Source organism: Aspergillus tubingensis (genome assembly GCF_013340325.1).
Source record: "Aspergillus tubingensis WU-2223L DNA, scaffold_1, whole genome shotgun sequence".
Taxonomy (NCBI): domain Eukaryota; kingdom Fungi; phylum Ascomycota; class Eurotiomycetes; order Eurotiales; family Aspergillaceae; genus Aspergillus; species Aspergillus tubingensis.
In genome coordinates, this window is record NW_023336275.1 from 1,277,012 (window position 1) to 1,303,879 (window position 26,868).

Below are 26,868 nucleotides of genomic sequence, written 5' to 3' on the forward strand. Positions count from 1 at the left end.
CCCCGGGATTAGTAACTAAGTCTACTTCTTCTTGTTTCCATAGTAGACCAGAATCCTTTCCCTATAATGTAGGTGCTGTCACTGAGAGGTTTTGAGTAAGGTATCAGTTTCCGTATTCTATAGAGGACTTGGCCTGGAGATGCTTGCCTCAGGCCGCAATAACCGTCGCCAAGATTCGATCTCTCCCCCTTCCTCTCCAGCTCATCATCACCTCTCAGGACTCAGTAATCATGTCTGATCAGCAGCTTCTTCTCGAGCGACAAGCTCGTCGACATGCTTTGGCCAAAATTGAGGAACACATCAAGCAAACACCAAATATGCATGTTGAACCAAGCGACCTGAAGGCGGCTGGTATCCGCCATTTTCCTTTGTCCCTCGAGGGTGCCAAGGACCGGACGTCTTTCTTCAGACCTTACGAAGAGGAGCTGCCTCTTCCAGTTGAGGAAGACGAATTTCTTCAGATTGAGCTGACCCCGGATAATATCATGTGGGACACTCGTGCGTTGGAGGTCTTCCTCTTTGACCACTTCCATGACTGCAGAGGGTCTGCAAAGCGCGAGTATCCCCAAAACCCTCCGTATGGTGTGTACCGGGAGTATGTGACTTCTTTCCCCGCTATTCCGGTATGCTAGCTGGCTTTCTGACTATATCATCCTAGAATTGGGGATTTCAAGTTCGGCCAATTATTGGAGTGTGGGAAGTTTAACTGGTATGCTGTTTCGGTGACTGATTACCCAGACGAGAACTTGCCCCACATCAAGGCAATAGTGGAAAATGAAGCAATTGGTGATGGTAGACTACTCCGTGGAGAAATCATGACAATTAAAGACATCATGAGGGCCCGTCCAAGAAGCAACACACTGCGACTGCATATTGTTGCTCCGGTACAGTCTTTCTCTGACAGATTCCATCAAAGGCTTCTACTAATCCTTGTCTTGTAGATGCTGGTTCTTTCCCTCATGGGCCCCCGTCATGCCCGTGTTCTAGAGGCCGATTTTGATGGAGCGATGCTCAACATCCGTGCTTCGAAGTTGTATGATTTCACGCGGAAGAACACAGATGCTGTGCAGCTGCTGACGCGGTATTGGCTGGGTGGGGCATGCGGCCAGACCACGATGAAATCCTAAGTCGGTATATCTGATTCTGGCGTTCAGGTTTGGCGTTGTATATGAACTGGGACGGAACATGGGCATTGATCACGATAATATAGATTAGCTGACTGATAACGAGCGTCGTTCTGGCAATGACGTCGACATCTACGAGTTAGGTACAATGGGAAAATACTTTGCATTCATCATGCTCGGGAAATGGAAATTTCAAGGGTACATGCACAGAGAGCACTTCTACTAGAAACAGGCCATAGTATAGTAGACTCACTTGACATCACCAGTTCGTTCTAATGATTGCCTGTCCAGCTACTTGTCACGTGCTGTTTATGCCGAATGCGGCAATGCGGAGGAGATGACGATCCGCGACTCTGATTGGTCAGCGTCTAAGAGGGCGAGGAAGGACCTCTAGAGCCTCGGTTATTTTTAGATGATACTTGCACAGTTGATAGATCAGAGATATGGACTGTGAAGTGTCAAGGTGTTGATCAACTTTCTGTGAAGACTGACCGGGCGGTAACACGTGGATGGCCTGATCCCGTTCTGATTGGCCCACAGGCGGGATGGCAGGTGCACCGCCACGGCTCCGGCTCGACTTTTCTTCTCTCCCTGTCTTTCATCGCATCATCGGGCTTCATCCATCGCACACACAAATCGTCAGGATGCGCTGCGCTTCCCCCTTGGAATCCCTGTTGATGTCTTCTCCATTCCAGCTGTGCCCATAATCTTCAATCCGGCCTTCCCCGCCCAGGGATGGAGCCCGCCCCGCTGGCTGCAATCATGTCATCTGATTCGACCACCGACCCCCGGCTGGAGAAGCCCCGGCCGGCAGCTGTCAGCCGCATCAACTTCTTCACCTCGCAGCTAAATACCTCGATCGAGGCCTCCAGTATCGAGGACTTGTGCTCTGTGTATAAGCCCTTTGACCTCCTTCTGGAGACAGGGGCCCACAGTGGCCTATGGTGGCTTGATATCACGGCTCCAGCGGAAGAAGACATTGAAGCTTTAGCGCGATTCTTCAACCTCCACCCTCTGACTACGGAGGATATTAAAACCCGTGAAACCAGAGAAAAGATCGAACTTTTCGGTCACTACTACTTTCTCTCTTTGCGACCGCCGCGCCGACTCGAGACGGACACTGGCGTACGCATCGTCTCGCACAACCTCTACGCCGTGGTGTTCCGGGGCGGCGTTCTCAGCTTCAGTTTCGACCCCAGTCTGCACACTAGCCATGTGCGACAGCGTATCAAGGAGCACAGCAGTCATCTGCTGTTGACCAGCGATTGGATTTGCTATGCCCTGATGTAAGCCACCACTACTTTAGCTCTGTTACGGTGATGTTTACTGACGCTTGACAGCGATGACATTGTTGACGGCTTTGCCCCGTTTATCAGTCGTGTCGAAACTGGTGTTGTAACAGTGGAAGACTCCGTCTCCATCACTCGGCCCGACGACATGGGACTCGCCTTGCAGCGTATCTTCAAACTGCGCAAGGAGGTCATGAACATTCGTCAGCCGCTGCACGACAAGATCGACGTCATCCGGTCCTTTGCGCGGCACTGCGATATCTCCGACACCTCGTCATCGCAGGTTGCCCTGTACCTTAGCGACATCTGCGATCACGTCGTTACCATGATTGCAAACCTCGAGCAGGCCGAGCAGATGCTCTCGCGATTGCAATCCAAGTACCTCACCCAGGTTCACTTCGATTCCGGGCGCATGCGCAATGGTATTGCATCGGCACTCAGCAAGCTAACGGTTCTTGCATCTATTCTCGTGCCGATGCAGTTCATCACGGGTTTATTTGGAATGAATGTCAGAGTGCCAGGGAAGACGCATGATGGGGACAACTCACTCACTTGGTGGTTTAGCATTCTAGGTTTCATCCTAGGACTGACTGTTATATTCGCCTGGGTGGCCAAACGGATCGGACTGCTGGATCGATAACTGCTACACATACATACTATGTTGCATAGAGGCTACATCTTCATCGTACATATTTAATACCATATACCTAATACTATACTTTTCCTTGGCCGAATCCCCTTATTCACGCCCTAATATCCAGCCCAAGCGCCCGCTGGCTCTCCCGCACCTTATCCATCAACACCGCCATGTCCTTCTCTGCGTCATTCCACTCCCGCTCTACGATCGCCTTGGCCTTCTCACTGCGCGGCACAAACAGCGCCTCAAAAGGTTCCGGTGTCGACACAAAAGCTGAATCAAACGCCATATCATCCACCGGTACCGGTTTCCCATCATCTCCCAGCGGCGCCTGGATATCAAACGCCCAAAGAATCCTAGCCATTAGTAGAAACAACGAATTCCTCGCAATATGCCGACCCGTGCATATCCGCCGCCCATATCCAAAGAAATTGCGAAACCGACCATCCTCCTTCCCAGTCGCCTCGAACCACCTCTCCGGCCGAAACTCCAGCGGATCATCCCACGGCTCATCAGTCAGACACATCGACCAGAACAACGGAATCACCGTCGCCCCCTTTGGGATCCGATATCCCATGTAAGTATCCTCCTTCCTCGCAGCATGCGGTATCCCGCCCGGAGCCATCGACCTCCACCGCAACGTCTCATCCACAACTGCCTGCACATACACCAACTTCTCCTGATCCTCAAACGTCGGCATCCTATCCTCACCCACCACCTCATCTAACTCCTTCCTTGCGACCGCCACAAACCGCGGATCCGTCCGAATCGCCAACACAAAGATCTTCATCACCGCCCACGTCGTCTCAAACCCCGCATCCACCAAAATCCCCAGGTTATACGCTAAATCCATCCGCGGCATCCCCTCCGCATGCTTCGACGCGGAGAACTCCTTCGACCAATTCCACGCCTCACTCCTCAACCCCTTCTCCAGATGTCTTGTGTGTACACTCGCCTCCAGCCGAAACAGCTTCTCCGCCAGCCTCTTCCACGGCGCCACCACCGCCGGCAAGTAATTCAACACCGGAATCGCATCCACAATCCACGTTCCCACTCTCGCCGCGTAGGTAAAATTCCCCTGAATGGTCCGCATATCGCGCAACTCCTGCCCCTTTGGCGAGAGAAGTCGGAACCCGTACGCCAACGCGAACATCAAACTCCCACTATATCTCTCGAAATGCGCGTCGAAGTCATTCGACCGCAACAAGTCGAACATGAGCTGCTTACTCTCCAGATCCTGTATGGGGTGGTATGTATTCGACGCGCGGGGACTAAGCAGCGGAGCATCGAGGCGCTGGTGGAGTCGTAACCAGTCGTCGTATTGCCGGATGAGCATGTGCAGGCCCTTGGTGATGTTATTCGCCATAACGAGGTCTGGGCGGTCGGCATAGATGCTACCGCGTTTGTCGAGAAGATCGCGTGCGATGGTGGGTGAGGTTATCAAAATGAGGGTTTGGCGCCCAAATTGGGCGGACATGATAGGCCCGTAGGTTTTGCTCCATTGGTCGAAGACTCGCCACGGGAGGGTTTGAGGGGCTTGGTGCAGGTTGCCGATTAGGGGGAGGCGACGTGGGCCTGGTGGAAGGTTGCGGTCGCGTTTGTATTCGTAGAGGAGGCGGAGGGTGAAGAGGGCGAGGAGGGTGAGGAGGATGGTGGGCATTGTTGTGGTATGGATGGATGTACAGGTAGAGGGTGTAAGGTATCAGACTGGAGTGTTGGGCGGGGAGAGGGTCATGCTTATAAGGTGGTACTATTCTTATATACTGGTGCTAAGTATACTCTTCCCCGCTCTGATTACACGAGCAAGGATATTCCTTCAACACTACTCGACTCTCGGTTACGTTGCAATGACAGCCTTGCATTAGTTTGTGCTTCGGGCGGGTTGAGAAAGGCCTATTAAGGTAGTGGGGAAGTCTAATATCGACAATGGTAGGAGCAATATCGTCACGCTAGTTGTTGGATGGCTACAGTTTGGTGTCACTAAAACGTCCATGCATGACCTCCCCCTCCAGCAAGACAGTTGTGCCGTCTGACGACCCGCTCAGATGCATTAGTGCACTGACGGGGCGTCTGTCACTTGACGCACGGCCGTTGAGGGACAAGGGCTGGCTGGTGAAGAATTGTAATCGGGGTTTATTATTGGTGGGTGTGTGATTTGGGCCGTTCTGCGCTATATGGGTCTCCAAGGCAGGAATGCAGAATGGGAGACTTACTACCCGGTAGTTAAGAGATATATTTAATTGGTACTATCATAATTCGGACTAGCGGGACTGTGATCCATGATGTTCGCCAAGAGAAGATTCAGGTGTTAACGAGCATAGCATTGAGCCATCACGATGTCAATATCTTACAATTGATGCTGATGAAATGAGTAGCAGGAATAAATTTCTAGAAGTGATAAAGCCAGTGTGCCAACCATTGTCATCTTTAACACTAAAGTCCATATCCTCCATCAACAACTAAACCTGCTCCATAGACATAGCTGCTCATAGGCGAAGCCAGGAATAGAATCGAGTCGGTGATCTCCTCCACATCGGCTGCTCTCCCTATTGGTGTACTCTCGACTTCTTCCTTAAAGGCCCCCGAGTCTACTGCATCCGATATCATTGGCGTATTCACAAACCTGTATACTCTTCAGGGAACTGCAATGGGAGCAGCAAGGAGAGAATTGACATACCCTGGACAAACGGCATTTATGCGGATTCCACTCGGGGCGTAGTACTTGGCATCCTATGCCATTAATCAGCTGAGGTAATTGCTATCAGAATTGGATGGGTATTGAAACCATTTTCGTGAGTCCCATCACGCCTATAGATGCGCATAAGCCATGAGCAAAAGTATATCATGGATGTTCTAGACAAACATACCGTGTTTCGAGGATACATATGCAGGGAAAGGTATACCCGTAGCCGAGGCAGATATGCCTAGTGAGGAGCAGACGTTAACAATAACTCCACGACCACGTCGGTAACCACACGATCTGTACATTATTGAAACTGGCACCTATACCCATACAGCTGAGACCATTACATACGTCTGAGTAAGCATCTGCTGAAGAAGTGCCCTCTGCGACAGCCACACCCCCGTCTGGTTAATGTCAACTGTGCGCTGCCAGTCCCTTAGGGATAATTGATGTGTGGGCTCTCCTGCGTCACCAACCCCAGCACAATTAACTCCAATATCCACCCGACCGAACTTAGTGGCGGCCGTCTGGACCGCATTGTTGACTTGTGCTTCGTTCGTCACGTCAACAGATGCTGTCAGCAGTTCCGCATAGGGAGATGTTTGTTTCAGCGACTCGGAGACTTTTTGAAGACTGGAAGAATTGATGTCGACTAGCGCTAGCTTAGAAATGCCATTCTGAATGAATTTATGAGCCACGCCGGCTCCGATGCCTATATTTTATTTCAGCTTTGCTGGTAGATTCACGTGGTGCTGCCGTCCTACCCGAGCCTGCCCCGGTGATGAAAGCTGTTCCGCGTAAAAGATAGGTCATGGTCGCTTTTTCAGATCTTATTGGATATAACAATGATCCAGTGTAAAAACTGGAACGGGGATACTGGGGGTATCTTGTGAGACACTGACCTTGCCCATTCTTCATTGGATGGATGGTGCCCGCGAACGCAAGAATGCCATTTAAGGCATCTAGTGCCCAGGTACACAGCTCATGCAGTCTGTCTTTTCTTTAGTAAAATGTCGTCATCGTCCTTCCTTGCGTTTCGCGCTGCTTTTAACCCCTCGCATTTCCGAAGTATCTCAGCTGGAGGTCTTTACCTGCATGGGAAAGTATTCAGACCTACATAAACTTCTGCAAAGGTGACAATACATCCACGATGATAAGGCGGCATGTCCCATTTCCTTTTCTAGGATAATGCGCAACTTCCTATTTTGCTTACTTGCAGGGCACGTTGTATTGCGAAAATTTGGTGTTGATAGGTTTGGATTGGTGGCACTTAAATGGATAGCTTGCAGTTGTGAAAAAGCAGCAGTCTGAGAAAGAAGTGTATATGGTAAAAGTTGTAAGATTACTCTTCATTATTACCGGTCTATCAACAGTTAGGATGAAGCTCCTAAGCTCCGGAACAAGGTTTATGATGGTGATAGACTAATCAAGAGCACAAAGATATGTATTAAAAACCGAATATCTCAAACAATGACGATATCCCCCTTGTCCCACGGATGCTCTATCTCAATAGAACGAATAAACAACTCATGCTCTTTACTCCTTGGTGTAATAGAAATCTCAAAAGCTTTGGGGTGACTAATCACCCCTGGCAGATAATCCACAGCGGGTTCGATCTCTCTTCCATCTCTGACAAGCTTGCCAATCCGGAAAGCCTGCAATGACCGCACGACAGTAAGAAAAATGGTAGAGTCAGCAAACCCACGACCGGGACATATTCTACGACCGAATCCAAAGGCAAGATTATGGGGATCGATTTCTGCGGGATGGGTCTCCGTCTCCAGAAATCTCTCGGGGTTGAATGTCATCGGATCTGAGTAGACTTCGGGATCATGTAGAAAAGCCCTAGAGTCCTAGATGAGGGTGAGGCAAACACGGTTGGTACTAGACAGCTCACCATATATTTGGGACAATTGTTGCATCCTTTGGAATCCGATATCCTTCATATACATCTTCCTTCGTAGAAGCATGTGCGACGCCAAGAGGAGTGACAGGGTTCCACCGGAGGACTTCTTTGATGACTGCGTTGATATATGGTAGGTTTGTGCGATCTTCTGTTGTGGGGAGACTGGTCCCTACAACGCAGTCGAGTTCTTCTTGCGCTTTGGTCTGGACGGTAGGGAAGAGGGCCATGGCCAGGAAAAAGGATGATAAAGCGGATACCGTCTACATTTGTCAAGCAGACCCTAAATGTAAACTATTTTTTCATAGTTTTCATGACGGTGTACTGACCGTATCTGCACCAGCTCCGTAGAGTGTCGCTGCCGACCACTTGATTTCCATTTCTTCCTCTGAATCGATGTCGGGTCCCGCCTGTGTGAGGTGCTTGGAAACGTAAGATGGCTGGCACGTCCGGTTCTTCATTTGTTCTTGGACAAACAGATATGGTTGTTCAGCCAGTTTATCCAATGTCGATCTCCATTCGCGGGCTTTAGTCTGGAATCCGGCCCCAGGAACCCATTCTGGGAGGTATCTCACTAAGAGGAGGATTAGGAGGTTCTGTTAGTACTGAGATTCTAGTACATACATAGAGGGAAACTATCCACAAGCCATGTTCCTGGCGTATGTGCTTTTCCAAATTGCTCCGTCGATGTATCCGCAAGATCAACAAGAGGATCACGGCCGTGAGGCTGCGTGGTATACCCGTAGACAATTTTCAAGATGGTAGCTCCTGTTTGGCTGTTTCTATCCGTGAGCTACGTGGTAGTGGATTAGACGGGCATCATATATACCTTCTAATATGATCCACGAGTCTTTCAGGGGACTGGAGAGCCCGAAGAAGAAATCGTCGAGCTTCAATATCCTGCTGGGTGTAGAACGATGAGAGAGCATTAGCTGAACCCAGATATTGGTGGATCCGCCTTCGCTGTCCCCGAACATGGACAGGGTTGCGCTTCATTGTGACCATGCGCTCCCATCCCGCCCTATCCCGGAATGGAACATTCTTAGCGCAATTTACTAGGTTGTAGAATGATCACGATTCAGAACTTACAATTCAGAGCCAAATATCATGCGAGCTCGGGATGAGTATTGCGCCGATCGCTTTTCGAGAAGATCAATCGCAACCTTGGCATCATTGATGATGATCAGAGTGTTTCCTGGCGTCGACACAGAGCTGATAGAGCCTGGTAATTCAGCTTCACTAGACGAAGCCAAAGCTCCTACGAGATTGACATACCGTAGATATCTTTATGCTTTAACCAGTGCTCCCATTCTCTACTCCCGTGAGGCGGGAGATCGTGTATATTACCAACCAGCGGCAGACCCTTCGGCCCTGGGGGCAGTGGAAGGGCACCTCGCTTTCGGAAGTGGCTGAGCCTGACGACATTGAGAGCTAAAATCCCAAATACAGAGGCATATATAAGAGTATTCATTGTCAATGTTCTCCATTAACACCAGTCTGTTGTGGTGGACAAATGAACAAAAATCATGTGGTAGTAAAAGCTCCCAAGAATGAAATGGAGTAGATAAAGATGTGCAGAAAAGGATTTCTCCACTCGATATTTCTGGTGCCGATAGTCATACCATACGAAATGGAATCTGGGAAGAGGGTATGACAGGATGAAGTTTCCTGATACAGAGTTCGTAAAGGATTGCCAGGTTAGCTTGGGTACAGAAAATTTCTCTTTCCCGTATTCTGAAGACAGCATACCCGCGCTGCCATATCATACCGCTTGGAAAGGGCATTGATGTGATATTTATGAAGATCATAGAGTTCTTTGTCAGAATCGTTTCGGTTGAGGCACTGCGTGTGTAGAGAAGATGCTAATAGGAGCTTTTCTTGGGGAGAGTGTCTGAAGAGGAATGAATTATGTCAGAAGTAGGAATACGCCAAGTGTACCATGGGACAATACAAAATATCTGCCGATGAAGCAAGGATGCAGCTTCGGCAAGGGATCATCTGATTTGAGCTGTAATTGTACTGTAACAAGAGCTGTTCATGAGCAATGAACCATCATACCATCTACGCCGTTTTAGGCACCAAGCATCTATTCTGCATAGATTGTGCACATTCCAACCACGAAAGACGCTGTATATAGACGTCATATCACACTGACTTGGGTCCTGTAAGGTCCTCTTCCGTATTTTATGACTTATTATAAATCGTCTTAACTTACTACAATTTACATGCTAAAACTGCCTCTGAGGAATTACCGAAGTCCTATTTGAGGCTTGGGGCTAGCCTTACATGCAAGAGATGGCAATATTGCGTCAATAGCTGCGGAGGCTTTGTAGCGAATTTCCTCTTGATCAGCCTCGCAGATTCAAGTGATATCCCCCGACAGCACCATGGTGTGATGCAGAGAGAGTTCACACTCATTATTTGACTTACTAAAACAAGACTCGAGCAGCGAGTGTAATGTTTCATGATATTGGAGACATTGTATGTTTCTTACTCAGCTGAAAATATGAGTCAAATCAGCCTGATTTCCAAATATTCACCCAGCCATCCCGGACCTTCGGCTCGCCAGTGCTGCAGCTGGATCCCCCGTCTTCATGGTGCCCGAGTGCCTACTCGCCGCTTTGACCTTCAGCGACTACGGCTCGGAGCTTACACAGTTAATGAATGACCGATTCTGGGTCACTATGCTTCTCCCGTGGATATCTTCCGTGTGCAATGTTGGACTGCCTAGGCCATTTTCTCTGACGATAGTCTCCACGCCATCTTCCCAAAACCCATAGGGTGTATTAACTTGCTTACACCCATAGTCATTGCGTTGTGCTTGGGTATTCATGCTTTAAATAGTGGACTTGTACTTTGGCCGACAGTTGTGCTTGTAAGGATGGTGATTGTATGTTCGTGTTGGTATATGATGCGGAACCTTCAGCGAAAACGCCTACTATAGCGAAGATCCTAACTCATATTTCTCGTGTTTATATTTTGCAGCAACCTTACTCACCTCAAAGAATTCTTTCTCGTGGGATTATATGTAGGAGGCGCATTTCTACTGTCGCCCCCCACTTGCAGAAAAAGAAAACGTCTTCTAAAGTGTACGGATTGGCGCACCCCTTCCTTCCACAACATTTCATGAGCTCACGCATGACGGTTGTTTTGAATTTATGCTACAGATCTTGCCTAACTAGAGGCTCAGGTATCCTTAGCTTGCTTCTTGTGACATCTTCACCAGTCTATCGCATTGATGATCGAGGAATGCTTTCCATGGTCATCGAAGCGTGTAAAGCTGAATTGCTTGAACTGCAGGGAAAAGAAGGAGAAAACAGACAACACTTGTCCTGATACGTCTCTAGGCCTTTTTCTATTGCCGAGCACCGAATCTGTTATATAATGCAGAACAGTATCCAGCAAATAACCCACTGCAGCACTGCAGCCCTGATCACGCTGTATATCTGTTGAGGACTCAGAAGGTTCCACGTCACTTTCTCCACCCATAGTTGTATTAGACATGAGATGTAGTCCTCTTGGATATGGGGCGGGAGGACATTGCAAACAAAGCAATCCATGAACGAGGGAGTCAGCCAACGGCGAAGAGAGATTATGAGTGACGACAGTCCGAAGCTGGCTTTATCATGATTCCTGATCTCTTTGATGGTCACATCAAATAGCTGTACGAATAGAGGTATATCGGAAGCAATGACAGGGGAGGCTAATGCATCAGCAGGTGACCTTCCAGGTTTTGTTTCCTTTGCCATAGCAATGCATGGGTTCGAAGAATTGACGATTCGGGAATAGAAGGCTGGATCCATAACTTCGAATTTCAACTGCATGGGATGGTTCTCTTCCGAGTATTGTGTAGATCTCAGACAAGTTGTGGTTTTCGACACTGACTTGCAAGGTATGTATGTGACTTCCAAGTTCCCTGGATTAGAGGCAACGATGTGTTCCAGATATTCTCGGAAGAAGTGTTCGAGCGCCCTATTGAATAGGTCAGTAACTAGCCCAAAAACATCATGTAGGATTCTGAAAGATGTATCTTGCCTTTCCCCGTTAGTGGCCCGTCTTGGCTCGCTCCCCGGCCGTATATCCGGTCGGTCCATCATCCTCATAAGGTTCATAATGTGAAGTCGAATGGCTATAAACAGGATCCTCGGTGTTGTCAAGGTGATATTCACAGTCCATGTCAAGAGGAGACGAAAGATTTGGAAAGACGATGCGTGGCTCGGGTCGATGGGCGGTACCTTGCACTTAAGCCTGGCTATCATTCTAGGACTTCCAGAGGGGTCTAGATTGATCATATTTGAGAGAGACCGATTTCCTGACCATGATGCCGGTGTTACAGGATCCATGAACGTGGTAGATATGGTATCTCCGACCTTTTCAAATGGACTGGCAAAAATATCTTTCTTCCAGGTCGCCCTGTAGGCGTATGGTTCACGTTGTGGGTTCAGCGAACATACCCTTCTGCCCTTATCTAAGTACTCCTCCTTAAGATCCACGGGTTGTTGATGGTTCCTTGCTGGGTTTCCAAGTGTGTTTGTACGCTGTACCCTGAACAAGATATTTCTTTTTTCATCAAATGAGTTGTTGATCTCCGTAATCACCGCATCTAATTCCTTGCTTGGTGAATATAGATACCACCACGTCACCACGCTCCGTTCCCACCACAAAAACCGCGGTACGCTCAGCATATACGCGTAAGGCCATTTGCCAGGGTCTTCATTCTGAATACATGTCAGCTTAGCTCTCAGCCTCACAACATCAGACGGCATACATGCTCCTTCAAAAAATTATGTAACTTGATCTGTAAGTTCATTGTGTCATCTCCACGGTGGAGGTATCTTGCCGAGTCAAAACTTAACCAGCTGGAAAAGAGGGACCTCAACCAAGCTAGGACTATGGAACCCTCACTGCACTTATTCTCATCTACATCTTCTGCATCAATAGAAAGCAGTCGCCCGAATCGGCAGCTGAGTCCTATCGGTATCCCGACAAACAAGACATTGAAGGTGAATTTGTTTTTGATTGGTGATAGGCGAGTATGGTCAAGCGTGGCAGGGAAAAGGAGAGGCTTCCCTATGACAGTCTGGTCGTGCTTTGACAGACATCTAATTTGACGCGAAGTAAATGAGACGAGGAGAAGAAAGCCCAGAAGACCGATGGGTGCTATTGCCAAAGTGGAGGCGACAGTGGCTAGTATGACATTTAGCATACAGGGCCACCCTCCCATATGAAAAACCTGAATACTCGTGAAAAATGCAGCGTGAAGCAGTAACCCATCGAAGGATATTGGCGGTAAAAGGTTTCGCGACACAGAACGCATACTGGCACAATTTATTTTATGTTATAAATCATATATGGCTGGTAATATCAAGAATGCTGAACAGGTTACCTGAACTAGGGAGTAAAGGTAATATCTTGACGTTCCCTTTTCCGTCTCTTTTATCTGAAGGCCTTTCGTCTATAGACCAAGCATAAAGCCTTATGACGTGGTGCAGTTCACTCCGCCTCTACCGCCATGGTCCGTGCAGATATGTGGTACAACACATCAGAAAACCTTGCATCCTTTCACATAATGAAATCTACCGGATTAATGATCTTGGTTGGCAATTCCTTCCACCCTTGTGCGTTATCTCACTGACGTAATATACAAAGCAGCTTCGATACATACGGCCTCCTCACTGCTTGACTCATTCCATGCGTCAATACTCATGTCACAGGACAACCACGTTCGAACACGTGTTCTTTTCCCTTTGATTTAGAATGGCAATGATCTTCTATCCTAGATAGTCCGTCATTGTAAAACACGATCGTTCGATATTTGTAAGAACAAGGGGATACACTAGGCTGGTGAGATGAGGAGGTTTAGCATATGGTAACGGTGTAGCACAAACAAAATGAGCATAGATCTGAGGTAGGCAACCTAGGGGTGCCAGAGAAATGGAAGCTCAACTACGACACCATCGAAAGGGTGTAAATTTTGACACTCCTACATGATTTCCTTCCGCCCTAGTCATCTACATATTCTGCATTCATACTCTCTGAAGGTATTGTAACTCAAAGTACAGTATCTAATCTAAATTTAAATGCGCCCTTGCTGCTCTCTCGCTGCTCTCTTGAACCTAAAAGACAAAAAGGGATACTAGCATATGCGGTCGACCAGAATAAGCCAGAAAACGCCATTAGTAGGGACTGCGACAATTCCACAGCTTTAAGAAAGTAGCCCACACCGCCTTGGTCCATATAGCAAGTAAGAACTAGGTTGCCATTGTTAAGCCATCGCATAAATTGTTGTCTCCGGGAACCCTTCCAAGCCCCGCTCTCCTGTCACCTTTCATTTGAAAGCTTATACACGCAATAACAACAAATCCTACGCGGCCGCAATGGAATTCAAATTCAAAGTTCTGTGCGGATCGCCTGATGGAAAGATCGTGGAGAAGCTGACTACTCGGCGACTTGGCGACAATGATATCTTCATCGAGACCACACATTCCGGCCTATGTGGAACAGACGAACACTTTCTACACAGCCACCAAGCTCTTGGACTTGAGGGAGTAGGTGTGGTAAAGCACATCGGTTCCAGCGTAACAAGTGTAAAGGTCGGAGACCGGGTTGGATTCGGCTTTATCCGTCGCGTGTGTGGAAGATGTGACAACTGTATTAGTGGTATTATCATTATTCCACATTATCCTGAATGCAGTCTTGAAACTAATTCATATGGGACTCGTAAGGCTGTGACAATCATTGTAGAGAAAAGCGAGCATATGGCCAACATGACTTCGATGTTGGATCATTTAGCCACGGAACTGTTTGGAATGCCGATGCCGTCTATCCCATTCCAGATGGATACGATTCGGCTCATGCAGCACCACTTCTATGTGCTGGCGCTTCGGTCTGGGCTTGCTTGACTAATAATGGAATTCGCCCGTCCGATCGCGTTGGTGTCGTGGGAATAGGTGGGCTTGGCCATCTCGCTATCAAGCTTGCTGCGGCACTGGGATACAATGTGGTGGCATTTTCAGGTTCAGAAAGGAAACAAGAAGAAGCGCTAGACTTTGGAGCGTCAGAGTTTCATCGCTTTCCCAGTACTCAGGGGTGTATCCGCATTAAACCCGTGAAACATCTTCTATTGTGTGGGAGCTCCGATGTTGATTATGCCTCGTAAGTATGCCAATTACCGTCTAGATATGCCCGAAGTGTCTGACCAATGTTCATCGCAGTCTAGTTGATTTGGTTGATACGAATGGAGCTATCTATCATATTTCTGTGACCCTGGAACCTACTCCTATCCCTCTCGTTCCCTTCGGTCAGAAGGGGATACGGATTCAGGGATGTTTCATCACTTCGCGGCGTAATCTGCAAGAGTTATTGGAGTTTGCTGCGCGGCATGATATCAAGCCGACTATTATGACTTTCCCTCTTACCAAGGACGGTCTTGAAGAGGCGTTCGAGAAACTCAGAGGGGGTGGTGTCCGATACAGGGCAGTCCTGGAGCACCAGGAATTATAGACCCGCACTTTGACTTAAAGTCCATATACGAGAGGAAGTATTTTGCAAATACCAGAAGATGTTGCTCTATCATGCTCTTGACTTTTAGGTGGCATTCCTCATTGAATATAAAAGGACGAGCCGATAGTATTATGCGTTCATGCGAATCTGTAGTCTGTCTCGCCACCTGTCATTGCAATAAAAACCCGAGGTTGAATAGAAGCTAGGAAAACCTGTCGTATCACTTTCCATATTAACATCCATCAGTGAGGTCCTGCCTTGTGGTTGCTTAGTATATCGCTATCAAGACACCTGCTGTGAAGCAGCGCAAGTCTTGCGTAGCTTTGTTAATAGAATTCAATTTCCATGGTCCCACAAGAAGACCACACCTGAATGTCTCATATTAGAGCTTATAGGTAGGATGTAAGTGAATGGTTAGAACATGAGAGGCTTAGTTGCAAGGCGGAAATACTCTTAACTAGTGAATTACATGGACAATATCTATTCTCAGCGATCTAGATGAGTGTAAATAGTCATAAAAGATACGGCTTATTGGTTTAGTTTCTTTTCAACCCATCAAGAGAAGCTACTGGATGTTTTTATGTCTAGAGATATAACGAGTGAATCGAAGATCTGGTGAGCCTTTGCCGATTCCATTCTAAGGAAGTTATTTGTAATTACGGACATGTTTCTTCTTTGAATCAGGCAAATGTTATATAAAAAACCCATAACTCATGAGGCCTCTTGCTACAGCTACGATCAGAGAATATTTAAGTTTTTCTTCTGTTATCTGCGTCTTACACCGATAGGTACTAGTTATAAACATAACACGAAAAGGGCACGTCCAGTGGTACATTTCATATCTAATAATTTGACCAGTGAGTGTAGGTGCGAGACTAGTAATCAAAACCACGCTAGTACACGCGGTCTTGGAAGCGCCCGCAGAGCTGATTTTTTATTTGCAGTCTGACTCTTATAACCTGCCAGCTGGCGTTAATACTAACCAGGTAGATTGAAAAAATCAGAAAGGGGGTTAACTACCTTATATGATAACTGAATCAATCATAGAGTGTGTTGACATTTAGCAATCGAGGGAACCACGAAACTTTCAGATATCCAACTTTAATTTCTCCAGAAAGGGCTTTTCCCTATATTAGGAGGTCTAGATCTATTTGTTATGGTAAAGTGAGAAGATTAACTTCAAACTACCAAATAGAACAGGCGAGATGGTGAGAGGCGGGCCTAGACCATTGCAGTTCACTCGCACGTCCCCCTCATGTGCGAGTGGAACCACCCGAATGTGCCGCCGCCGAAAGTCCCCCCTCCAGCCGCGGCGAGTAATGCAAGTGTATTCCAACCTCACCTGTTCCTATCCAATCCCCACAATCATGCCAGTCCTCTCCATCCTCCCCGCTGACGTGCTCTTGCATGTCATCTCCTTTCTCGATCACAGCGGAGATGTCTACTCTCTTTCTCTCCTCAGTCCCTCACTGTTCACTCTTATTCACGGCAACGACCTCGTAAACAAAACCAAATACCGCTGTATCCGCATCACCTGCACACCAGACCTGAAACATGCATATACCATCCTCCTCGACATTCTGCGTGACCGTAACCTCGCCAGTTATGTTCGCCACATCGAAATGGATATTCCTGTTCGCTCTCCGCTGAACTACAAACCGCGGGAATACGATCGCCCCGTCGACCCAGGCGACATGCAGCGACTCCGTGTTGCCGCCACCCGGGCTGGCTTCATCGGTCCTGAACAGGAGAGACTACTCAACATGGCCATGCAGGAGACAGACTACACCAAAGCCTGGCAGTACCTCACTTACTACAAGTATGTTTCCTATTACTCTTGATAAACGCGAAATATCTAACCCAGTCAGCACCCAAGAGGACGCCTACCACGGCAAATCCCCCTTCATCGCTCAAGCCCTGGCAGTCCTCCTCATCGCATCATCCCCAAACCTAACTTCTCTCGCCATATCTCCTCCCTTCTGGGAATACACATCCCCCCGATTTGATGACCCTTCTGACAACCACCATTCCGCCGCCAAGATTGAAAAGTATCCACTAGCCAAGTTCCTTCAACGCGCTAGTTTGGGTCATTTCATCAAAAATGGAGAAAAGAGAATCTCGTACTTAGCCCATCTCAAGTATTTTCAGATTCTGACAACAGAAGCCTCCAGTTTTCATATTGCGCGATCCCGCGCCTGCGCGCCCCAGGACCTCTGTCTCTGCATTGAGCTGGTGCGTACCCTTCCCAACATCGAATCGCTACGAATGCAGGCCATCCAGGGCTTCGGGACTGCGACTAGTGCTGCGCTGGAAGGCTTGCTTCTGCCTTCATCGGCGAGTATCTCGCGTTTGGATCTGAGAGGGTGCGATTTCAAGTCGGATTTGTTATGCAAAGTTATTCATGCAATGAGGTGCTTGAAGGAGCTGAAGTACTCCGTTGTGCACGGTGGCTGCTATGCGGGCTTTGCGGAGTTCTTTGACCGGTACAGTTTGATCAAGGCTGTCTTGCGCCACAGGGCCACGTTGGAGGTGTTGGATTTGGAGTTTGATGACCATTTGTCTCATTTTGTCGCTGCTGGTGGAAGTGAGGTGCGGGAGGATGCTGAGGATGAAAGTGTGCTGAAGGAGTTTGTGTCGTTGAAGAGCTTGAGCCTGGGAGTGAGTTGTCTGTGGTATCTCGCTACTCGGATGGGTGAGTTAGGTGATATCGTCCTGGTGGATCATTTGCCGTTGCAACTGGAGTACCTCCGCATCAGAGGCTACGAGAAGGGACATACGAAAGCACTGGACAACATGTTATTTGGTATGGAGAGCGCGAGAGACAAGCACCCTGCTCTGTGGACAGTTCAAGGTATCAACGAGTACATTCCTGTAGGAAAGTAATTCTGTGACCAGCATAGTTACCATAAAGAATGACAATATGAACATGTACATAATGAAATTCAAAAGATCCCACCCATCACTCGTAAACCATCCACCCCGTAGATCCAATAACAATCATCGAAAGCATCACCGTCATCATCCCTGCCCCCGCCCTATCCGCCTTCGTGATTTCCAGCCTCAACCCCTCTGGCACTGGCGCCGGCGCGGGTCCCGGCTCTCCTCCTGCCGGATTGCCCTTACTCGTACCTCCCGTATCCTGCGTCACAGGAGGATCAACTCGACTGATCAATGTCGACTGCATCACCTCCAACGCCGCCATCTGTATCCCCACGTCATCCATTCCATCCCACTTCCGATCCGTCCACTTCAGCCCGCATGTCGCCTGAAGCTCACCTCCCGTGCACGTCTCCGCCGCTGCCTTGGCCGAGGCCCGCAGCTTCGGCATAACCAGGTCATACGTGAACGGCGCCATCTGCGTTGTCGCAGCCATCCACCGCGCAAGGTACCCCTTAAAGGATCGCTGATCGACCTGGCATGTGTTGACGGGCTCGCATGCCCGCTCGTACATGACATCATCCTGGAAGAAGACGAAGCTGGCGTTGAGGATCCCTTCTGTCCTAGCTTTCCAGACAGGCGATTCAGTCTGCCATGTCATTAGCACCAATCTCACACCCCAAACACCACAGAACCGAAGGGTAACCTACTAAGTTATACATAACAGCAGCCCCCAACAAATAAACCCCCGTATTATACGTCCACTCAATATAATTCCAATCCCCACACCCACTGCTCACATCCGCGCCATCCCAAAATCGATACGTATCCGTCATGAACCCTACCTCGCCCGTCCAATCCCACACTGTATCCGCCCAGTCCGCATACGTGCTATTCCCCGTATACTTCGCCAGCCTGGCCGCAAGGTTAAAAAAACACCCATTGGAAATGGTATTCTTATACGTCCAACCGTTATTAAACGTAAATATCTGCCACCGTAGTCCACCGTTACAAGTGCTCGTGTCCCAGCGCGCGGCTTGCGTGTTGAATACGGCTTGCGCCATTGCCAGCCACCCTGGACTTCCTGAGGAGGGTGGAGGGTCGGGGAAGTTTCGCTCTGCGGCGGACATCGCGGCAAACGCCCAGAAGGATTGGTCGTCGTTGCCTTCGGTGCGGGTTTGGTTGGCGGGCATGAAGGAGCCACTGGGCCCGGCTTGCCAGGTTATTCCTTGGGTTGTTATGTTGTTCCATGTGTCGTCGGAGGTCAGGTACCAGTATTCCACGAGGGCTGTGAACATGGCGCCGGCTTCCCACCAGTAATAGGGGTCTGGGAGGTTGCCTGGGTTGTCGCCGGGTTGGTTGCCCGTGTAGTGGGTTAGCATTTGGCGGGCGATGGAGTGGCAGGCTGCTTTGATGGAGTCTATTCAAATTAGTTGATCAGGATTTGCGGGCTGGAGGGTTATGGAGGGAGTGATACCGGGGTCGTCCACATCGTAGTCAATGGCCTGCACGACTACAATGAAGGTATACAGGATGTGCCATATTCGCAGCAACATGGTGATGATGGTGGTGAATCAGATCTGCTCTGCTCACTGAGCGGCAGCGAAGTGGAAAGGGAAAGGAAGGAAGATTGAGTTGTGTTGATCGGTGATTCCCATCTACGCTACATTCCCATTCCCGCATCGGAATGTGGCATCTCATGCTTCCATAGAAACGGACCCCACCTAACAAACCATCCAGGAACGCACCAATAGGGTTGAATCTACCATTAATCTCGAGATTTGTGATGCAGTGTCAGGTCACACTGGATCTGGGGTTGAATTTGAGCCAATAGGCAGTAGTTTGGGTGTGGATGAGGGTGGGTGTTTCGGCCGGATCCGGCAACGTCGCATTCCTGGGGTTGTAACTTGTGCACTTTGTTATTGTGGCTTATTGGTCGGGGGGTTATTGTCACATTTTATTTTGATTACTTTGCTGCTTTGTTTGCTTGGTGGTACTCTGGGGTTAAGGGACCTGTGGTAGTGGGGGTGGGTTCGTTGGTAGATGATACGGGCAGACGACACCTTGCACTCAGCTTTGCAGTCGGGTGTACCGGTCGGGAGTACCAATAGTAAAACTTGGTTCATTAAGGTATTGCGTCTCGATACTGTTGGGACCCGCACTCGCAGTTATCTTCAATTCCCGTCTCGCCAGGGTATGTCGCCCCTCCCGCCTACAGTACTACTACTTTATATAACCATATCCCCTTTCCCCAAGAGAACATTAGTACGATTCAATTCATAGAGCATCCTATGTCGATTCTGGTTCAAATGTAAGCTACACCTTCTTAAGCAGCCGCGTATCCGTCTTCAAACGTATAAAAGCAGCCAGAATCGCCGCTCCTAAAGCCATGAAACCCGCATACAGAATTGCCGGTCTGTACGCCTTGATCCCGGCATCCTCGCCACCCGAGGCATCAAGAATGTAGCCCGCAATTGGGGAGCCCTACATATCACAATTAGCATCCCAATGTTAAGGCATATTAACAGCACTGCGCTCACCAGAAGATACCCGCCGGCCCAACTAGTAACAATCATACCCATGGCAACAGACACCCTGGCAGACCCAAACACGTTCCCCACAACCGTAGGAATAGTAGAGAAGAACCCCCCATTCGCCATCCCGTTGATGATCACGAACACGACCAACGGTCCAATGGACGTTGAGACAGGCCAGATGATCAGCATACTCAGGGCGCTGAGTAACAGCGAGACAAACAGCGTGTTGAGTCCGCCGATGGTATCGCTGGCAAATCCACAGGTCAGTCTTCCTAAAGCGGAGGAGAAGTTGAACGCTGCTACGACACCAGCGCCTGCGGCTGATCCTAATCCCAGAGAGTCGGTGTACAGGGGCAGGAAGAAGGGTGGAACGAGCAGTGGGAACGTGGCGATGGCTCCGGCTGCGAAGAGGAGCAGGAATCGGATGTCACGGAATAGACGCCTAGTGGGTTGGGAGTCAGTCCGGCGTGATGTATTTGTGAGGGTATGGATGTCCTTACCACTCCACGAAAGCAGACGGGGGAATTGGGATCCGCTGCTTCACTAGGAAAGCTGCAGGGAGACCAGTGCCCATCGTGATAAATCCCAAAATACGGAACGTCCAAGCAGTGCCGACACGGGATAGCAGGGCATCTAGGATGAAACTGATGGCGGCACCGCCCAGGCCACCAGCTGCATAGACGATACCGTTGGCAATGCCGCGCTTTGCCTTGAAGTATTGTGCGGGTGTGATTGAGACCACCATGAAAGAGATACTACTTCATTAGCATAGTACAATCAGTAGTAGTACGGGTGCGTACCTAGTTCCGAGTCCCATCACCACACCGGATGTAACAAACAGTCCGCCAACCTCGTGGACGGCGAATCCGCTAAGGATCTCTCCCAATCCGAGTAGGAAAATACCCAGCAGTGCCGACGTCCTGGTACCTAGTTTGCGGATCACGCGAGCATTCAGGATTCCCAGAAACGAGATGCACGCTGGTGCTAATGAGCCCACGAAAGACAGAGTAGATGCAGATGACACTCCTTCCTTAACCAGCGCTGCCTGTAGCACACCCCAGCAGTAGGACGTCCCGATAAACCACCAGGTAATTACTGCACAACCTGCGATAACTATCCATCCTGCTCCTCCTTCAGGAACTTCGGCGTCGGCCAGACGGGAGGCCTCCATGACCTCATCAGTGGGGTCAGAGACTGGAGCGACGGCATTTTTGGGAGCCCTCGACTCAAGCTCAATCGGGGGACCCTGCTGCCATTCGACGGCAGTGGTGGTTGACGTGGAAGTCATAATGAATTGATTATGTAGGTGACGCGATTGCTATGGATGTCTACGGATCGAAGAAGAGGTTAGAATAAACGCTAGTAGGGTGAGAACCCTAACTGCCAAGATGAAACCTACAGTGCAGTTGAGTGAGTCAATCTAATTGCATCTAAGACTCCGTACAAACTTTATGATTAAGTTACCTAACTATCGCCCTCCGATCTCGGCTACAGTCGGGACAAGCGACGAATAAGAAGATCCATGGAAGGCGGCCGACAGCCGGCAAGTGGAGCGGATGTCAATGGCAGGGCGCAGAGGATTTTGTCCGCTTGCAACCTCAACTTCACATCGATCTAGGTCCGTACTCTGGTGAGCATGTCCGCACATTATCCAGATGGAGCACGCTCACCAGGCGCTCCCTAAATTATGTGATGATATCTTATCCCTGCCACCGTTGTACGATGAAGACCCTGTTTTATACCCCGCTAGCGTAGATCCCATCTTCTCGCTACCGTCGGAGCTTCCTGACAGCTTCTCTCCGCTTGCATCCCAGGAAGATGCGACATCAGTATCTCCAGGTAGCGGGCCTACCCCTCCTGCCCGTCCCCATCAGCGTCTATCCGGGGAGGCTGTGAGAGCTCTCAGGTCATGGCTCAACAACCACCCGGAGAACCCGTATCCCACGACACAGGAGAAGGATGAGTTGGCGCAACGCACCGGCCTGACTCGGGCGCAAGTCTCCAACTGGTTCATTAACGCTCGACGGCGTAAGCGCTCCAGAGGGTATATGTCTGCCCGTCAGAGCCCGTCATTTCTATCCCCCATGGAACGTTGGAGGAGCTCGCCACCAGAAAGTGAGGCCGCAGCCACGGACGACATCTTGCGAGCTCTCGCCGATAGCGATATCTCTGCCTTATCAGACAGCTCGCCATACACCGTTCCCCAGTACGCCTGGTCAAGCAATGACTCCAGTGGCTCCTTCATCCAGGGGGATGCTTCCATCAGCAGTTGCGCTCGCAGCCAGTCATCTAGCTCCGAGATATCAGTCGCCCTATCATCGCACAGGCCTCCCCAGCGCCCACCAACTCCACTCCATCGCCCACAATCTCGTCGTCATCGTCGGAAACACATCCGCCATGCAAATCGCCTCCAGTGGACTCGTCGGCCCTACCAGTGTACATTCTGCGCGGACACATTCGCAACGAAATACGACTGGCAGCGCCATGAAAAAGCCCTTCATCTTCCAGTCGACCAATGGCGTTGTTCCCCTGAAGGCGGACTCATCGACAACAACGGCACACCCACGTGCATCTTCTGCCAGGAAACCAATGTAACCGACGAGCATCTCGAAATAGTGCACAACTACAGCATCTGTCTCGAGAAACCACCCGAGCAGCGCATCTTCACCCGGAAGGACAACCTCCGGCAGCACCTGAAATTAACCCACCGCGTCGACACCTTCCACGCAGCAATGAACACCTGGCGAGAAAGCCGAAGCCACCACATTCTCTCCCGCTGCGGATTCTGTAGTGCAACATTCCAATCCTGGCAGGAGAGGGTCGACCATGTCGCAGAGCATTTCAAGCACGGGGCGGACATGAAGCAGTGGATGGGCGACTGGGGATTCGAGCCGGAAGTGCAGCGGCTCGTTGAGAATGCGATACCGCCGTATCTAGTTGGGAGTGAAGCACAGACGCCTGATCCGTGGAGGACGTCAGATGTGCTTCCTATGCCGAGGGAGGAGGATGAAGAGGACGATGAGATCCCTTTTCGGTGGGATGTGCCGACTGCTTTGGATCGGTATTTTGATGTTCATCGCGATCTGTTGGAGTTCATTCGCAGGCAGATGGCCAACGGATGCAGGCCGTCGGATCAAATGATTCAAGATCGGGCGAGGCTGTTCGCGTATGAGAGTGATGATCCGTGGAATCAGACGTACGCCGATGACTTATTCTGGTTGGAGGCGGTCAAGCAGGAGGCTGGGTTGGTTTAGGCAGCAGGTTGGGTCTAAACTGTATAGTCTGTCTTTAAATAGCTTTTCATTTGGTTTTGAACTACTATCTCAGCGGCTCGCTGCATATGGTAGGCCTTGGGTCAATCTTTCGGCATTTTTGCCGGTAGCATGATATGCCCTGATAACCTTCAGCTTCTTAAGCGCTAGGGTGTATATGCGGTGTGCTTACAGGGATCAATACCTGACATGAAATGGACTAGTATTGCAATAGTTCAAGGACAAACATAAAGAAAGACAAAGCCGAGCAGCCACTGTATCAAAGAAATATAGTCCAATATCCTGGCATATATCTTCCTTCATGCATGATCGCCTCAGATAGCGAATTTATGGAGCTACGGTTCTTTATGCCTAGAGTAATCACAGGACAGCTGGAGACAATCGGCGTTGCTTCGATGCTGGTGGCTCGTGTCGTCCGCTGGGCTGCCTCCCCCAAATTTGAATTCAGGGAAGTATTGTGGGCAACCCTTTCATATAGAAAGTAGTATGTGATGCTTTCTTTCATCCTTCTTGGGTCAATCTGAGGCAACCTTGAGCATGTTGCCACTTTGTAGACACTTGGGGATGATGAAGGATATCTCCGGGGGTAAGATCAACGGCGTACCGGGCGCATCCGTTGATCAAGGCCGCAGCGGCTAGTTCCTCCGCTCAGGGATTGTACTACCGGGTTTCTGATCTCGAATAGCAGTAAGCATTCAGGTTCCAGCATAAGTGATGTTCCTGTCGTGACGCATGGTAGGCTTCCCAAAAAAAATAAAAAAAATATAAATACCTACTTTAATGCTCTTTAAGGGATGATCATTCCCAAAGTTGTCACCTCAGCCACAGTTCCAGGTATAAAATAGGCCGTCTGCGCCCTCGCCTCCTTCATTTCTCATCTCTAGTTCCATTCACGACGCCATCCCCTACAATGTCGTCAGCCACGGCTCAAGTTGGGAATTTCTCCTGGAATAGCGTATGCATACTCTCTCCATATCTTGATATCCTCCGTTTTCTAAAATGTCTTACCAGACGGCTCCAGCGTCCACCCTCAACTTCGTACCCTGCTACCAGAACTATTCCTGCGCGCGTCTTGAGGTTCCCTTAGATTGGTCCGATACCACTGACAATGATACCGTCATTTTGGCAATAATCAAGCTCTCCACGAAGGTTGACCATAGTGACAAACGCTACGGTGGCTCCATCATAATCAATCCAGGTACACACTTCTCCTACAACATCAGATAGCTTGAAAACATTATGTCATGATTACTCACTTTCAAAAAGGTGGCCCCGGTGATTCAGGAGTGCAAGAGATCCTCAACCGCGGAAAAGAAATTCAGAACATCGTCGAGAGCTCTGGCAAGGAAGAGCGGTATTTCGATATCGTTTCGTTTGATCCTCGAGGCGTCGGGAACACCCTGCCCCCTCTGTCATGCTTCCCGGATCTTCTGTCCAGCTATCTCTGGAAGGAGGCTGTACAGGTCGAAGGTCTAGTTGGTAGCTCTGAGCATGCAGAAGACTATCTTTGGACTCGCATGCAGGCTATTGGCACCGCATGTACGGATACCGCGAAGGGTAGTGCTGATATTGGTCCCTACATGAATACCTGGAGCACAGCACATGACCTGCGCCATCTTTCCCAGTTACTACAGCCAGATTCTAGCCCCAATGCAATGCTACAATACTGGGGGTACTCGTATGGGACTCTTCTAGGGATTACCTATGCCAGTCTCTTCCCAAACCAAGTTCATCGCATGGTATTGGACGGAGTGGTAGACGCACTAGGCTGGTATTCAGGACATCTCTCTACTTCGTTCCGCGATGCAGATCTCATAGTAGACAATTTTTTCCGCTATTGCCACCGGGCCGGCTATCTCCGATGTGCATTTGCTGCATTGCCTCCCGATGAAGACGAGGCAGAAGCGATAAGTTGTCTTCAAGAGCGCCTTACTGACATCCTAGCAGACCTGAAAGCCACTCCACTCTGGACTAGTCAACCCAGCCCTGAGATCATTACATACTCCGATGTCAAAACTTTGCTCAAAACCGCCCTTTATGCCCCGAATGATTTATTCCCTATTCTTGCTACGATCTTATCAGACCTTGAACAGGGCAACGCAAGCAGCATGGCAGCATGGAAAGCTGCTCTACGGGAGGAAACACAGCCCGCTCATTGTCTCGATTCTGCATGCCAATCTTCTGCTCCATGCCGTGAAGCCTGCCAATATGGCTCTCGAATTGAACTCACGGAGGGTATTGCGTGTCTGGATCTGAATCGGAAATTACTCAATATCACGCAAGAGGAGTATTCAGAGCTATACCTCCAGCCAGTAATGGAGAGCAGCTACTGGATTAAAGATACATTTGCAGATTTCTATATGCCATGTGCTAGTTGGAAGGGTCGGGGACCAGGTTCTTTTAATGGTATGCTCACTACACCATCCATCTTGCTGTTGGCTTAGACGCATGCTAATTTTCGTGAAGGGCCTATCGGTGTTCAGAATACGTCTATGCCCATTCTTTTTGTCAGCAATACTCTGGATCCAGTGACTCCACTTGCCGAGTATGTTCCAAGTAACAATCATCTTTGGTTAGGATATGCTAACAGTCTTTGTAGCGTCCATGCTATGTCCGCCTTGTTCAAAGGGTCCGTGGTGCTGGAGCAGCAAGCTGAAGGTGTATGTTCATCCCGATTTCCCTCATGTATTCTCTTCGATTTATTGACATTCGCTGTAGCATTGCTCGTATGCTTCCCGTTCGGTGTGCACCGCCCATCATATCAAGACATACTTTCGCACGGGAGAGTTGCCTCCTGAGGGGACGCGTTGTGAGACGGAAATCCATCCGTTCTCGGCAGAGTGAGAAACAGGTTTTTCTCGATGGATTAAGGAAGGACAAACTTGTGATGAGTTCAACAACATTTTGTAATTAGGTGAGTTGTAGGGAGGACTAGAGCAACTTTTAAGAGAGGTGCCTCACAGATCGGAATATAATTCACTTCCGCATCTTAGTCTTGCGTACAATGTGATATCTTGTAACATACTCCGTGTCGGCCAATGCG

The 26,868-nt window shown here is 49.3% G+C and overlaps 12 protein-coding genes across 12 annotated transcripts; 6 read left to right on the plus strand and 6 right to left on the minus strand.

The window, feature by feature from the left end:
* Positions 1–230: 230 nt before the first annotated feature.
* Positions 231–1,127, plus strand: AtWU_00433 (CorA-like Mg2+ transporter family protein; the record flags this gene model as incomplete). The annotated part of the gene is made up of 3 exons (XM_035495549.1): positions 231–595; positions 659–884; positions 942–1,127. The coding sequence occupies 3 exons, from the start codon at positions 231–233 to the stop codon at positions 1,125–1,127; spliced, it is 777 nt and encodes a 258-aa protein (XP_035351442.1).
* A 759-nt stretch (positions 1,128–1,886) lies between these two features.
* AtWU_00434 (magnesium transporter CorA family protein) lies at positions 1,887–3,053 on the plus strand (the record flags this gene model as incomplete). Its single annotated transcript, XM_035495550.1, has 2 exons — positions 1,887–2,410; positions 2,465–3,053. The coding sequence occupies 2 exons, from the start codon at positions 1,887–1,889 to the stop codon at positions 3,051–3,053; spliced, it is 1,113 nt and encodes a 370-aa protein (XP_035351443.1).
* Positions 3,054–3,156: 103 nt separating this feature from the next.
* On the minus strand, positions 3,157–4,710 carry AtWU_00435 (cytochrome P450; the record flags this gene model as incomplete). The annotated part of the gene is made up of 1 exon (XM_035495551.1): positions 3,157–4,710. The coding sequence occupies one exon, from the start codon at positions 4,708–4,710 to the stop codon at positions 3,157–3,159; it is 1,554 nt and encodes a 517-aa protein (XP_035351444.1).
* Positions 4,711–5,483: 773 nt separating this feature from the next.
* AtWU_00436 (SDR family NAD(P)-dependent oxidoreductase) lies at positions 5,484–6,546 on the minus strand (the record flags this gene model as incomplete). The annotated part of the gene is made up of 6 exons (XM_035495552.1): positions 5,484–5,673; positions 5,728–5,780; positions 5,836–5,858; positions 5,918–6,030; positions 6,085–6,445; positions 6,498–6,546. The coding sequence occupies 6 exons, from the start codon at positions 6,544–6,546 to the stop codon at positions 5,484–5,486; spliced, it is 789 nt and encodes a 262-aa protein (XP_035351445.1).
* A 650-nt stretch (positions 6,547–7,196) lies between these two features.
* Positions 7,197–9,107, minus strand: AtWU_00437 (cytochrome P450; the record flags this gene model as incomplete). Its single annotated transcript, XM_035495553.1, has 7 exons — positions 7,197–7,578; positions 7,631–7,899; positions 7,966–8,210; positions 8,261–8,412; positions 8,466–8,657; positions 8,726–8,858; positions 8,912–9,107. 7 exons carry the CDS (start codon positions 9,105–9,107, stop codon positions 7,197–7,199), a joined length of 1,569 nt encoding a protein of 522 aa, XP_035351446.1.
* A 1,906-nt stretch (positions 9,108–11,013) lies between these two features.
* On the minus strand, positions 11,014–12,446 carry AtWU_00438 (uncharacterized protein; the record flags this gene model as incomplete). The annotated part of the gene is made up of 2 exons (XM_035495554.1): positions 11,014–12,354; positions 12,405–12,446. 2 exons carry the CDS (start codon positions 12,444–12,446, stop codon positions 11,014–11,016), a joined length of 1,383 nt encoding a protein of 460 aa, XP_035351447.1.
* A 1,567-nt stretch (positions 12,447–14,013) lies between these two features.
* On the plus strand, positions 14,014–15,139 carry AtWU_00439 (NAD(P)-dependent alcohol dehydrogenase; the record flags this gene model as incomplete). Its single annotated transcript, XM_035495555.1, has 3 exons — positions 14,014–14,296; positions 14,362–14,791; positions 14,851–15,139. The coding sequence occupies 3 exons, from the start codon at positions 14,014–14,016 to the stop codon at positions 15,137–15,139; spliced, it is 1,002 nt and encodes a 333-aa protein (XP_035351448.1).
* Positions 15,140–16,506: 1,367 nt separating this feature from the next.
* AtWU_00440 (uncharacterized protein) lies at positions 16,507–18,022 on the plus strand (the record flags this gene model as incomplete). The annotated part of the gene is made up of 2 exons (XM_035495556.1): positions 16,507–16,958; positions 17,008–18,022. 2 exons carry the CDS (start codon positions 16,507–16,509, stop codon positions 18,020–18,022), a joined length of 1,467 nt encoding a protein of 488 aa, XP_035351449.1.
* Positions 18,023–18,098: 76 nt separating this feature from the next.
* AtWU_00441 (glycoside hydrolase family 76 protein) lies at positions 18,099–19,572 on the minus strand (the record flags this gene model as incomplete). Its single annotated transcript, XM_035495557.1, has 3 exons — positions 18,099–18,665; positions 18,727–19,436; positions 19,494–19,572. The coding sequence occupies 3 exons, from the start codon at positions 19,570–19,572 to the stop codon at positions 18,099–18,101; spliced, it is 1,356 nt and encodes a 451-aa protein (XP_035351450.1).
* A 760-nt stretch (positions 19,573–20,332) lies between these two features.
* Positions 20,333–21,841, minus strand: AtWU_00442 (monocarboxylate transporter; the record flags this gene model as incomplete). Its single annotated transcript, XM_035495558.1, has 4 exons — positions 20,333–20,500; positions 20,557–20,995; positions 21,054–21,308; positions 21,354–21,841. The coding sequence occupies 4 exons, from the start codon at positions 21,839–21,841 to the stop codon at positions 20,333–20,335; spliced, it is 1,350 nt and encodes a 449-aa protein (XP_035351451.1).
* Positions 21,842–22,208: 367 nt separating this feature from the next.
* Positions 22,209–23,807, plus strand: AtWU_00443 (homeobox protein meis; the record flags this gene model as incomplete). Its single annotated transcript, XM_035495559.1, has 1 exon — positions 22,209–23,807. One exon carries the CDS (start codon positions 22,209–22,211, stop codon positions 23,805–23,807), a length of 1,599 nt encoding a protein of 532 aa, XP_035351452.1.
* A 928-nt stretch (positions 23,808–24,735) lies between these two features.
* AtWU_00444 (alpha/beta hydrolase) lies at positions 24,736–26,669 on the plus strand (the record flags this gene model as incomplete). Its single annotated transcript, XM_035495560.1, has 6 exons — positions 24,736–24,780; positions 24,837–25,023; positions 25,092–26,231; positions 26,292–26,370; positions 26,425–26,485; positions 26,544–26,669. 6 exons carry the CDS (start codon positions 24,736–24,738, stop codon positions 26,667–26,669), a joined length of 1,638 nt encoding a protein of 545 aa, XP_035351453.1.
* Positions 26,670–26,868: the final 199 nt, after the last annotated feature.